At 46.2% G+C, this 13,994-nt stretch overlaps 1 protein-coding gene across 1 annotated transcript in view; it reads right to left on the bottom strand.

The window, feature by feature from the left end:
* Positions 1 to 13,994, bottom strand: part of LOC140428852 (zona pellucida-like domain-containing protein 1) — a 119,778-nt gene that overhangs the window by 79,619 nt on the left and 26,165 nt on the right. The window contains exons 6-8 of the mRNA XM_072515506.1: positions 11,601 to 11,698; positions 11,431 to 11,511; positions 9,206 to 9,377 (exon numbers count right to left, since the gene is read on the bottom strand). Of these exons, the coding sequence (XP_072371607.1) occupies positions 9,206 to 9,377; positions 11,431 to 11,511; positions 11,601 to 11,698 (351 nt within the window). The remainder of the gene's footprint in view (positions 1 to 9,205; positions 9,378 to 11,430; positions 11,512 to 11,600; positions 11,699 to 13,994) is intronic.

Below are 13,994 nucleotides of genomic sequence, written 5' to 3'. Positions count from 1 at the left end.
TACTCATCAACGATGTTGAGGAAGTACACGTTACGGTCAGTGGAGGGGGGGGCCCTTTGAAGTCCATGCTAAGGGGCGGGAGGCCTTTACCAGGTGTGCTCTGTTTGGCCGATAGAAGTGTGGTTTGCACTCTGCGCAGATCTAGCAGTCCCTGGTCACAGACCTGACCTCCTCGATGGAATAAGGCAGGTTGAGAGCCTTGATGAAATGGAAAAAGCGGGTGACCCCCGGGTGACAGAGGTCATTGTGGAGGGCCTGGAGTCGGTCTACTTGTGCGCTGGCACATGTACCGCGGGAGAGGGGATCTGGGGGCTCAATGAGCTTCCCAGGATGATACAAGATGTTGTAATTGTAGGTGGAGAGCTCGATCCTCCACCTCAGAATCTTGTCATTTTTAATCTTGCCCCGCTGTGCGTTATTGATCATGAAGGCAACCGACCATTGGTCAGTGAGGAGAGAGAATCGCCTGCCGGCCAGGTAATGCCGCCAGTGTCTCACAGCTTCTACGATGGCCTGGGCCTCCTTTTCAACAGAGGAGCAGGCTCGAAGGGCCAAAAAGCCTCCTCCTGCTCCTATCTTCTATGTATCTCTGTATTTATGCATGCAGTAGGTGGACACCAGCCTCAGAAAACCTTTTCAACACTGTCTCCAGGTTGTCCGAGTGCTCCTGCTCTGAGGCTTCAATGACCAACACATCATTTGAAAATACCACTACACATGGAAACACTTGCAGGATGCTCTTCATTAGATGCTGAAATATTGCACAGATGGAGAACACTCCAAAAGGCAACCACGTATACTCATACAAGTCCCTATGCCAATTGATGGTAATGTATGTATGGGAGGCCAGGTCCAACCTCAGCTGCAAATATGTGTGGCTCATATCTAGCTTTTTGAATGAATGCCCAGCTCCAAGCTTCGGATAGAGATCCTCAATGCGCAGCATGGGTTAACGATCCTATCGCAAAGCTGTGTTTAATGTCAATTTGTGCTCCTCACTTAAACGGACTGTTTTGTCCGGCTTCATTACGGGGACCACCGGTGCTGCCCTGTCAGTGTACCATACAGGTCGGATGATACCCAAGGTCTCCAATTGACTGAGCTTGGTTTCCACCCGGGGGTATCCAAAGAGTATCCAAATAAATAACAAACTACTAACATTAACTAACAATTATAGAGCTACTGCAAAATACGGCTATCCTCCAACATGACTTACTCCCAATTGCCTCGAGGCACAGAACCGCATGGTGGGCTTGTACTGGTCGGAGGTATTATATACAGAATTACTTTACCTCACATCCCCTTTCCTTTGGAAAATGTAATTATTTACATTCATGTCTTTGTTTTTCCTAACTAATATGAAATGCATAATAATTTAAAACATTTAATTATATGCAGTTCACCACAAATTCAGTCTCTCACATTTACGTCGTAGTCTTGTTGATTTTCTGAGTGGCGGCTCAATTTGTGGCTGTGTTTAATTTATTTTTGAAAGATCAGTTTCCCCTCTGGTCTTCGAGTAACTGACGCTTTATACGGTGTGTAGGCTTTTGCCATTGCTTCAATTTCGCGGCTGATGCCCGGCCAATAGACTGTGTCCTCGGCTCTTCTCTTGCACGTCCCTCTTTTTTGAAAGATAAGGGGTGGGATTCTCCATTGCCTGACGCCACAATTGTGTTCGGCAATCAGGCAAAGAATGGGCTCCGATGCCAAAATCGGGGCCGGCGCCGGTTTGCTGCCGGTCAGCCATGCTCTGCCTCCCCAGAAATGGAGTCATCATGATGCGCGCCACATGCAGTCGCAGTGGCGTTGGCGCCTCAATAGTCGGCCCACCTGCGACGCTCTGCCCTAATGGGCCGAGTTCCTGACGGCGTAGACCACGCGTGGTCCCACAAATCGTGAACCAGGCGTGGCAGCTGCGGTCTATGTCCAGTGCTGCCACACTCGGCCGGAATCTGTGCCGGTGGCCGGGGTAGCTTCTGCGATGGCTGGGGGTACTGGTGGGGGGTGACCAGGAGGTGGGCTGTGGGGTCGCAGATGACGGATTGGGTCACGCACGGCCGGCGCCATGTTGTACGGCTAGACCACTGCAAGTAGTCAGCCATGCGCATGTGCAGCCTTTTTTCGGCGCGGGATGTGGGAGTTCCAGTCTGTGCTGGTGCTAGCCCCTCATCGGTATAGGAATTGGTGAGGGGATCGCGCCGATTTTTAAAATCCGAACCTTCTCCGGATTCTCCGTTCGAGCTGGTACTTAGCTGCAGAAACAGAGAATCCAGCCCCAGTTCTTTCTTTTTCCTTTTTTCGTAGCTTTAGTGTCAGCATCCTCGAACTTGGTAAGGTCCACATTCTCACCTGCCTGTGAACCTTTGGCATCATCCTTGCTGCTGATCTCGGCCAAGGAATTAGTTGTTTCTGGAGCTTTTGCTGGATTGAAGGGGTTTGGTTGATCCCTGGCGCTTGCGTTCGAGAGCTGTAGTGTGTATCCATGAACTGGTTGTCATGATATACATCAGCATATCATGGTGCAATCACACACAGACTGACACACTGATGGACATACAGTAGGACCAACCAGCATACACAACATCGCAGCCAATCACCAGTGAGAGCACACGCACTATAAAGACAGGGGACACCAGAGTTCCTGCTCATTCTAGCAGCAGCCAGCTCAGAGCACAGAGCTCACAGCCTGCAACACAGACATTCACCATGTGCTGAGTGCCTCATCTAGGTAGTGATAGGACGGGGTCCACAGATAAGCTGGTAATGCACGTACCCAAGCTTACAGTATGTTATTACAGTTGAGTTGTTAATAAAATAGAGTTACACCATCTCCAGCTGTGCTGACCTGTTTGTAGACCAGAACACCCAACACGACATGGTTCCAGGAGGGACGCACACTAGCCCCTGTGAGACCTACCTGCAACCTATCAGCAATCCGCCATCCTGCAGCATGGAGAACAACCTGTTCCAGCAGCGCCTGCAGGGTAAGGACGAGCCTTTCCAGTCTTATTTAACGCACCTCCGCATCCTCGCGTAGTCCTGCGGCTATGGGCCCACCTCTGACTCCATGATACACGACTAGATAGTTTTTGGTGTCATGTCGGACACCCTGCGCCAGCAGCTCCTTAAAATCAAGCAACTCACCCTAGCGACGGCCATCGAGACCTGCGTCCTGTATGAGAATGCCACCGGCCAGTACTCACACATCCAGGCGGCTGAAACGACGCGGCAGGGGCCCCACGAGGTGGAGCGAGTCCAAACGATCGAGTACCTCCCGGCCCATGGCCCGGAGGAGGGCGGCCATTTCATGCGCTTTCCGAGGCCTCCCACGCTTGTACGCGCCAAAAGAGGGGACGTTGACGCAGAGGAACGCGATGTGCAGGCGCGCACTGCGCAAGACCGCTCCGCGCATGCGCGGTGGCGCAACGAACGCATTGACGTCATGACATGCGGCAACTGTGGCTCCGCCCATTTAAAGCAGCAATGTCCGGCCAAAGCGCGACAATGCCTACGCTGTGGCAGGCTTGGCCACTATGCTGCCTGCTGTCGAGCACCTCAGCCTGGCAACTCGCAACAGTTTAACCAGCCTCGCAGAAATGTTCGGGTAATTCTACCCACGTTCACCGAGTCCGATCCTGATATCATACAGACCAGTGACACTGAGGACAGGGAGCCTTTCCGCATTGCTGTCATCAACAAGAACAAGCTGTCCCCGAGTCGAACGCACCAGCCGCTGTCGGTGCACAGCATCGATCCGGACGACGAATATTGTGCCACCCTGACGGTCAACCCAAATTCGTCGCCCACCCCAAAGACTTGATTTATAAACCTTGCACTATTGGACTCACTGACTTGTTCTGCCGAACTGTTTAAGAGTTTTTCATCGTTTGTTAATAGCATTTGTTTTGTTCTTGGTGTAACATAGTTTTCCTCTGCACCTGGCACCTTCCCGTGTATATAGTATAGCCACATGTACATATTGATGTAAATAATGCACACACATGATCAGACACACTCACTACACTTTATTTATTCTCATGTCGGCACATATTCTTTGCGAAAAGGGGGATGTCATGATATACATCAGCACATCATGGTGCAATCACACACAGACTGACACACTGATGGACATACAGTAGGACCAACCAGCATACACAACATCGCAGCCAAGCACCAGTGAGAGCACACGCACTATAAAGACAGGGGACACCAGAGTTCCCGCTCATTCTAGCAGCAGCCAGCTCAGAGCACAGAGCTCACAGCCTGCCTCTCAGACATTCACCATGTGCTGAGTGCCTCACCTAGATAGTGATAGGACAGGGTCCACAGATAAGCTGGTAATGCACGTACCAAAATTTACAGTATGTTATTACAGTTGAGTTGTTAATAAAATAGAGTTACACCATCTCCAGCCGTGTTGACCTGGTTTGTAGACCAGAACACCCAACACGACACTGGTGAGTCAACTAATGTCAGCAGATGCTTGGATGCTTTGAAGTCAAAGGTAAGTTTGTGACTTCAGGAATGATCTGCAAACCCTTGTGCGCCTGTATCCTGGACAGGTCAATGTCCTCCAAAATGGGGATTATTTCTTCAATTTTCAGCTGGATGTTCTCCTTTGATTTGTTCTCACTTGAAATGAAATGAAAATCGCTTATTGTCACAAGTAGGCTTCAAATGAAGTTACTGTGAAAAGCCCCTAGTCACCACATTCCCGCGCCTGTTCGGGGAGGCTGGTACGGGAATTGAACCGTGCTGCTGGACCGCCTTGGTCTGCTTTCAAAGCCAGCGATTTAGCTCTGTGCTAAACCAGCCCCTTAATTTGTCTTTTGTTACAATCTCACTTTCAGTCTCTGCACACTCCATTTTCGAGCTTCCACAATCATCTTTCTCCTCTTCATTAAGTCCAATGAACTGTCACAGTCTTTTTCTTCTAGCTCAGCCTTCAATTTGTCTTTTAATGGAACTGGTACTCGTCTCGGTGCGTGTATTACTGGCTTCGTGTTCTCCTTGGTTGCAGTGCTGTCTACACTATAATCCCGCTGAACTAGCTGAAGTTCCTCACACGGTTCCTATCAGAGATTCACGTTCCGCCGCCACAATGGAAAATTTCAACATATAAATTCTGTTTTTTTACATTGACATCGAGCTTACGTGCTCCTAACGTCGTGATTTCATTTCCATTGTAATCTCTTAACAGTACTGTTTTGTTTACTACTTGCAGTTTAATTCGCAGCTTTTTGACATCGGACAAATTGATGAGGTTGGCCTTCTCACCTGTGTCAAGGTTGACTGTTATTACTGTGTCATTTATCATTAATGGCACTGTCTATTTATCTTTTTGAGTTTCTGCATTATTGCTACAAATTAACATTGCAACATTGTCATTTTGCATGCAATTACTATATGTCTCCGCTAGAGACCATGTCGACGTAAAACAGGTCTTCGAGGCACACTTCATCAACTACGTTGATGGCTTTCATTTGTTTCTCTTTTTGACGAGAAAAACATTGGCTAGCAAAATGATTTGTTCTTTCACATTTGGAGCATATCTTTCCAAACACTGGGCATTATCATAGGAAATTCTGTTTGCCACATTGCTGGCATGAAATGGCGGATCGTGTCAGCCGCTCAATATGGCTGCCTGCATTGGGACCATGTTTTTTATTCAACTGCGTCACCACACTAATAGCATCGGCCACCTCTTCTATCTTCGCACCAAAATGCCAGCGATTCAATGTGCTGATCTGTTTTGCTGCAAACTTGTTAGCGTAACATATTTGGATAGCATTTTCAGAGATCCCGAAAACGATCTAATCGCGGATCATTGATGACTGGACAGTACAAAAATTACACGACTGCGCCTTCAACCACAAGTCGGTGAGAAAAGTATCAAATGCTTTGCCTGCTTTCTGGGTGCGCGTGCAATATATGTAGTGCTTGAAGGTCTCATTTTTCTTTAGGAGAGCGATGCCGATCAAATTACTTGTGAACTTCATCGAAGTTCTTGCTATCTGCCTCGCTTTCAAAGACAAACGTGTTGAAAATTTCAATTGCTTGGGGACCTGCTACAGTAAGCAGCAATGCAATACGCCTCTTTTCAGGCTGCTCCTGCAGAACAAGGACTGCAACATAAAGTTTGAACTGCTGCTTAAACACCCACCAATTCTCGTCTACATTATCGGTAATCCGAAGCTGTTGAGGTGCCTTGATACCTTCCATCCTGGGCTGCGAAGTTTTACCGCGTGTTGAGCACCAGTTGCCAGTAGCTTATGAGGTTAGCAGAAACATTTTGTTTTCTTATTGTACCTTCTTCTTCTTCATAGTTATCTTTAATTATTCGGATCTTTGCAGAATCTTTTTGTTCTTGATTAATAACACTCTTGGTACCATGTCATGTTCTGTAGACTGGCCGATATGAATGATGCACTGCGGAACATCTAGTTTAAATAATTTATTATGAAACAACTGCGTGGTGAAGATAACTGGAATAAATAAATAAGAAACTACTAACACTAACTAACTATTATACAGCTACTGCAAAATATGTCTATCCTCCAACACGACTTACCCCCAACTGCCTCGAGGCATGGAGCCCCATAGTGGACTTACACTGCCAAACTGCCACCTGCTGGTCGGGGGCCATGTACAATATTATATACAGAATTGCTTTATGCATATCATCACAGACACCAAGTCGGGTGTGAAAAGGCCTTGAAATTGCGTTCTACTTTCCTGCCTACCTCCTATATACTCTTTGACTCTCTTGGCCCACTAGCAATGCTGTAAAAGCCTTATGGATCCAGCCCTTCTCACCTCTTTTAACCTGCCTGCTTTCCATTTAATAACCCTGCTTTCCAGGGGATAGAATTCCACAGATCATTGACCCTCTGGAGGAAAATAAATTCTTCCCATCTCCATCACACGTGCATTTGAAGGTAAGAATCAAACATTTTCTCCTCTTCTGACCTCCACATCTAGTTTCTCAAAATGTGTTTTCCTGGCACATGAAGCACCACCAAAACCCAAAACCTACCTCACGTTAGACACCTCACACATTCTGAACTAAATGAACAGAAGACAGTAAAGTTCTTAAGAACATAAGAAAATAAGTAATAGGGGCACGGTTAGATTTTGCAACTGCTGTAGCATGCCCCACCATTCAGTAAAGCCACAGTTGAACTTCTACGTCAGCTCCATTTTCCTGCTATTTTCCTGGATTCCCTGAGTGCTCAAAATTCTATTTACTCATTGAGAATATGCTCATTTACTGAACATCCACAGCTCTCTGGAGTAGAGGATTTTAAAGATTGTCAATCCTCTCAGTGGAGAAATTTCTACTTATCACCCTCTTAAAGTCCTTATCTTGGAACTATGACCCACAATTCGAGATTCTTCAGCCAGGGGAACTAATTTCTCAGCATCCACTGTGTCAAACCCCTTGAGAATTGTTCATGTTTCAATGAGATCGCTTCCTATTTTCCTTAAACTCCAGAGAATATAGGCCTATTCTATTCAATCTCTCCATATAGGACAGCCCTCCAAACAATGTATCAACCCAATGAACCTTTCCTGAACTCCCTCTCAGGTCAGGCAAGTATGTCCTCTCTTAGATAAGGAAATGCAAACTGTGCATAGTACTCCAGGTGTGACTTACCAGAGCCCTATATAATTGTTTCTTGCCATATGAGGAAAAGTTGAGCAGTTTGGGCCTACACTTACTGGTGTTTAGAAGCACGAGAGATGATCGCATAGAAACATATAAGATTCTGAAAGGGTTAAACAGTGTAGATGCTGGGAGGATTTTTCCTCTTTTAGGACAATCTAGAACTCGGGGACACAGTGAAAAATAAGGGTCGTCTTGTTTAAGATGAAGATGATGAGAAATATCCTTTCTCAGAGGGCTGTTACTCTTTGCAATCTTTTTCTTTATTCTTTCATGGGATGTGGGCGTCGCTGGCAAGACCTGCATTTCTTGTCCGTCCCTAATTGCGCTTGAAAGTAGTGGCAGCTAAGAGTCATTGCTGTGTGTCTGGAGTCACATGAAGGCCAGACCAGGTAAGGATGGCAAATTTCCTTCCCTAAGGGACATAATTGAGCCAAATGGGTTTTCACAACAATCGACAATGGTTTCATGGTCAACATTAGAATTCTAATTCCAGATTTTTACTGAATTCAAATTTCACCTGGGTCTCTGGATTACTAGACCAGTGACAAAGCCCCTGCACCACTGCCTCTTCTAATTCTCTTCCACAGAGGCCAAGGGAGGCTTAGCCATAGAATCCATTCAAGGCTGAGTTAAGGGTTATGGGGAACAAACAGGTGGAATTAAGGCCACAATCAGATCAGGGGATTCAGGAAAGGTTCACAAGATCGGTCCATGGTTAAGTGGGCTGTCCTATGAGACAACCTCTCCGTACATCATTACAAACCCTGTTGGTGCTCTGAGTGTTGATCTTGCAGAGAGCCAACATGGACACAATGAGCCAAGTGGCCTCCACCTGCGCTGTTGGTATTCTAGATTCTGTGATTCTAGGAAGGGATGATTGGTGTGGGAAAGAATATAGATAGCAGATTTTTGGATCGACTGAAATCTTGGGAGGGTGCATAGAATCATAGAATCATAGAATTTACAGTGCAGAAGGAGGCCATTTGGCCCATCGAGTCAGCACCGGCTCTTGGAAAGAGCACCCTACCCAAGCCCATACCCCCACCCTATCCCCATAACTCAGTAACCCCACCCAACACTAAGGGCAATTTTGGACACTAAGGGCAATTTAGCATGGCCAATCCACCTAACCCGCACATCTTTGGACTGTGGGAGGAAACCGGAGCACCCGGAGGAAACCCATGCACACACAGGAAGGACGTGCAGACTCCGCACAGACAGCGACCCAAGCCGGGAATCGAACCTGGGACCCTGGAGCTGTGAAGCAATTGTGCTAACCACTATGCTACTGTTCTGCCCCCGTGCATATACCGTGCAGTATGTAAGACCGGCAGGAGCAATTAAGACGTGATAATAAAGGCACGAAAAAAGGTTTCAGTGGGAGATGGGCTAAGCGAGGAGGCAGAAAATGAATGGTAACAGGAAAATTGTGATTTTTCTGAGGAAAAGGATACGAGGTTAGAAGCTCAGATCAAACTGCACAATTTGACATAACAGTCTCAAAGAAAGATAAATATAAACAATGGCACTTACTGGTGTCAGGAAAGGACAGTCATCTGCTTTGCAAAGCTTTGTTACACAGTGCAAAAACACTGGAGACATCTTCTGGTTTTTGTGTTTCACAAAACGGAAAACTTCAAATGAGAATTTGCCCATCTGACTCCTGCCATTTTCTATAACTGTCGTCTGTGGATCCTTGGTGCAGCTGGTTTCACCAAAAAAAAACAGCAAAGTTAGCAAACGTCAAAAACCTGACCCACCACACCCCAATCAATGCTAGCATTTAATAAGTTTAACTTTCAAATCATTTATGTTACTGTACTGGCCACTATTCTCACAGTGAAGGAATAAATGGTATATTGAGAGTATATTGAGGATCCAAGCAAACCAAAACCCTGTATTTACCATTTGGATTAGTGAGGAATCCATATTTGTTATTTTAATTTGGTTTGACCTGGACGAACCCAAACCAATCCAAAATGGTTCCAAATTGAAACCACACAAGCCAACATGCCATATGAAATTGAACTCCTTCATTAGCAGGAATATGCCATTAAATTAATTGCTAAAAATATTATTGTTGGACATTTTATTTAGTTTTGGCACCAGTAGGTGCTTTTTATGGGCATCGGATTTGTAAATCCGCACTTCCAGTGTGCATTGGGAAGTTGAATACATACCCAGAAGGCTCAGCCTTCTCAACTTTGCCCCTCGCCTCCTCCAGTTAAATCACCACCAGTGAGCTCTCCCCCTCAATGGGGAAAGCAGCATATGTCATCTGGGACTATGGTGACTTTGCTTTACTAATCCAGTATGAATTTTTATCCCTTCACTTTATGTAGGTGTAGAATTGGGGCTGTAACCCCATTTTCCATTATATGCCCACGTGAAGCTCTGTGCAAATTCATGAAACTCAAACAACTATAGTGGGTTTAGTCAATCACCAGTTGCACCCTAAAATGTTGCTGTGGACAAAGCAACATTGAGCATCTGAAACCTTCCCAAATGATGGACAGTGGTGAAAGGGAGAATTGGAGAATTTTATTTGGCACAATCACTTATTTCCCCCTTATGGATGGGAAAATGGTTTTAATTCTACTTATAAAAAGCATTTTGCAAAGAAAGTATTAATCCTGCCATAGGATATGGGCAGATTATCTCTGTGTGCGAGAAAGTGACAGATGGATAATAATGTAGGGAAACGTAAAATTATCTGCTTTGGTAGGAAGAATAAAAAAGCGGAATATTCCTTAAAAGGTCAAAAATGAGTAAATATTGGTGTGCAGGGAGATTAATGTGACCTTCTGTACAAATTACTGGAGATTCCATGTAGGCATAACAAACAATTAGGAATGCTAATAGTGCAACATGTTCGTCTTGATTGCAAAGGGGCTCAAGTATAAAAGTGAGTAAGTCTTGCTGCGGTGGTACAGGGCTTTGGAAGACCACGCCTAGAGTATTGTTTATAATTCTGATCTCCTTACCTAAGGAAATATATACTTGCCTTAGATAGGGTACAATGATGGACACTAGATTGATTCCTGGGATGAGAGGGATGTCCTATGAGGAACATTTAAATAGAATTGACCTGTATTCCCTGGGATTTGGAAGAATAAGAGTTGATCTTAGTGAAACATATATACAATTCTTTAGCAAGCATGATAGGGTCTGCTTTCCTCGGCTGGTGTGACTACAACTAGGGTTCATTGTCACAGAGGTTAAGGGGTTGGCAATTTAGGACTGAGATTAGGAAAAATTTCTTCACTCGAATATTTGTTGATCTCTGATTTTCTTTTCCCCCAAGAGGGTGGTGGATGCTCAGTCAGTGAATATATTGAAGACTGCAGCACGGTAGCATTGTGGATAGCACAATTGCTTCACAGCTCCAGGGTCCCAGGTTCGATTCCGGCTTGGGTCACTGTCTGTGCGGAGTCTGCACATCCTCCCCGTGTGTGCGTGGGTTTCCTCCGGCTGCTCCGGTTTCCTCCCACAGTCCAAAGATGTGCAGGTTAGGTGGATTGGCCATGATAAATTTGCCCTTAGTGTCCAAAATTGCCCTTAGTGTTGGGTGGGGTTACTGGGTTATGGGGATAGGGTGGATGTGTTGACCTTGGGTAGGGTGCTCTTTCCAAGAGCCGGTGCAGACTCGATGGGCCGAATGGCCTCCTTCTGCACTGTAAATTCTATGATAATTTGACCTGTGGATAGTCAGCCAGAAAGAAGTACTGGTGCTTATTGATCCAAGAGCTATGACTTACCTGAAGAAAAGATCATATCTATGTTCATCATTTGGATGACCAGAAGGTGTTGTGTAACAATAATCCATAAAGACGTGCCATCTATGCAAATAACAAGAGATTTATTTTTAAATCAGAAATATTTACCATATTTATAATGGATAAAATAAATGTGAAAATCACGCTGATACCTTCCATCTAGATTTGTAGCTTTCACAGCTGCATACACTTTGGTCTTTAAAGGTAGGCCCACGGGTGGAATCACTAGAGGGAGATTGTAGGCTGAATCCTGGAGAAATCAAAAAATTGTTCAAAGTTCTCAGAAGCCTTCAGCTTCCAATTTGTATGTAACGTTCCATGTTAGTAAAGTGTAAGAAGCCAATGACAAAATGTTAAATGAGGAATGGGCATTCAGACAATCAAGAAATAGAAACAGAAAATGCTGGAAATTCTCAGCAAATCTGTGAAGAATGGAGATTCAAGGCCTTGTGTCATATTGTATACTCTATCATGGATGGGCGGGATTCTCCGACCCCTCTCCGGGTCGGAGAATCGCCGGGGAGCGGCATGAATCCCGCCCCCCGCCAGCTGACGAATTCTCCGGCGGCGGGGTTTTGGCGGGGGCGGGAATCGCGCGACGCCGGTCGGGTGCCTGAAGGTGCGGAGGATTCTGCACTTTCTGGGCGGCCCGATGCTGGAGTGGTTCACACCACGCCTCGGCGCCGGAGTGGCCCCCCCCCGCCGGTTCGCAAGGTCTGTAAGCTCATCCATTTTCACTCCAGTCCCAGAGTTCTGCATAAGTAATTCACAAAGCAAATCAAATAAAACACCAGAATATTCTTTCACTCCTTTCAATTTCTATCGCTGTCTTGCTGTGCTTCACAAAACTCCCCTCTTCCATTACCATGGCTCAGCAGTGCAGGGATTGTCATGTCTGATGAGGTGTTCATTGCCTGACTCCATACCTGAACTCTCTGGATCCCAGGCAGGAATAAATAACAATAATCAATGATCCATGTCGGAGTTTGTTGTGTTTAATTTTGCTTCTTATTCATAAAATTCAAATTTTACGTAACACATTTAAAAACCTTTTCTCTGTAATATTGGCTGATTACAATTTTTAGTGAACATTGGTGTTTGGTTTGTTAACTCTGTGATATCACAAACTAATCAGATCACTGGAATATATTTTAGCTTTCAGCATCGCTCTCCGTTGTTTCTTTTGTTAATCCTCCATTCCAAGCACTTTCAGGAAGTAGCCTGGTTTCCCAGACTCAACCTGTGGCTTCTGCTTAATTCCTTCCCAACTTAACCCAGCATGCCTTCTCCTAACCTTCATTCATCCTAGGCAATGATATATAACTCTTATGATACTGGGCCAGCAAGTGCGCCGAGGTCCCAGGTTTGATCCTGGCTCTGGGTCACTGTCCGTGTGGAGTTTGCACATTCTCCCCGTGTTTGCGTGGGTTTTGCCCCACAACCCAAAGATGTGCAGGGTAGGTGGATTGAACATGCTAAATTGCCCCTTAATTGGAAAAAAATGAATTGGGTACACTAAATTTAAAAAAAAAATAATACTGGGCTAACTCCTTAGCGGTCTGGGCTAAGGATTTGGAGATGTGAGTTCAAATTGTCCCATAGTAGCTGGAGAATTTAAATTCAGTTAATTCAATACATCAGGAATAAAATGATAGTGTCAGTAATTGGGACCATGTAGCAACTGGATTCCTGTAAAAACCCATGACGTTCCAGAACATAGTTTAGGAAAGGAAATCTGTCCTTCCTTGCTCTGACCAATATGTGACGCCAGATCCACAGCAATGGGGTTGACTCTTATCTACTCTCTAAAATGGCTTAGTAAGTGTTGTACCCTTAATAACGACGCTGGAGAGTAAAACGGTAAAGAAGGCTTTAATAAGCTAAGAACTAGCCTGGTGCCGAGACGGGTGCTTACTGGGTGCTGCCTGCAAGGCGGCCCCTTATCTATGACTCCCAGGTGGGCGGAGCCAGAGGCGGAGTCCCCCAGGGTTCCAAGCCCGGTCTTAAAGGGGACATCACCTTACATGATGATAAGGGTACAGTAATACAATAACCATTCATCACATTCACCCACTGATTAAAAAATACGAAGTCCGGCGGGGGTGAAGTGGAATCATAAGTCCATTTGTTTCAGCGGCCTGATCGTCCTCATCGACCTCCTCAGCTTGGGCGGTGGTGCGGCGGACACGGACGTCTTAATTGAGGGTACGTCCAGGAGCACGGTGGTCGGAGCCTTGGTCTGGGTCGGGGTAGGGGATCTGGTCGCAGGGGAAACAGCTGGGGCTGGGGGTAGCACTGCGGCGCTGGCGGGGGTGTAGAGGGGGAGCGCTAGGGGGCGCGTGCGGTCGGTGTCCACCGACGGGGAGTGGGACCAGGGGGGTGGTGGGAGAGTAGTGGGTGCCGGATCCCGCAGGGGAGCCATGAGGGAGGGGGCGCCTGTAGTGGGGGAACCAGCGGGTGCCAGATCCCGGAGGGAAACCGTATCTTGCCTGCCGTCGGGGTACTCAAAGTCAGCGTATCGGGGGTTCGCATGTAGTAATCGGACG

Source organism: Scyliorhinus torazame, chromosome 8 (assembly GCF_047496885.1).
Source record: "Scyliorhinus torazame isolate Kashiwa2021f chromosome 8, sScyTor2.1, whole genome shotgun sequence".
Classification (NCBI taxonomy): domain Eukaryota; kingdom Metazoa; phylum Chordata; class Chondrichthyes; order Carcharhiniformes; family Scyliorhinidae; genus Scyliorhinus; species Scyliorhinus torazame.
This window is presented reverse-complemented; position numbering and strand designations above follow the sequence as displayed.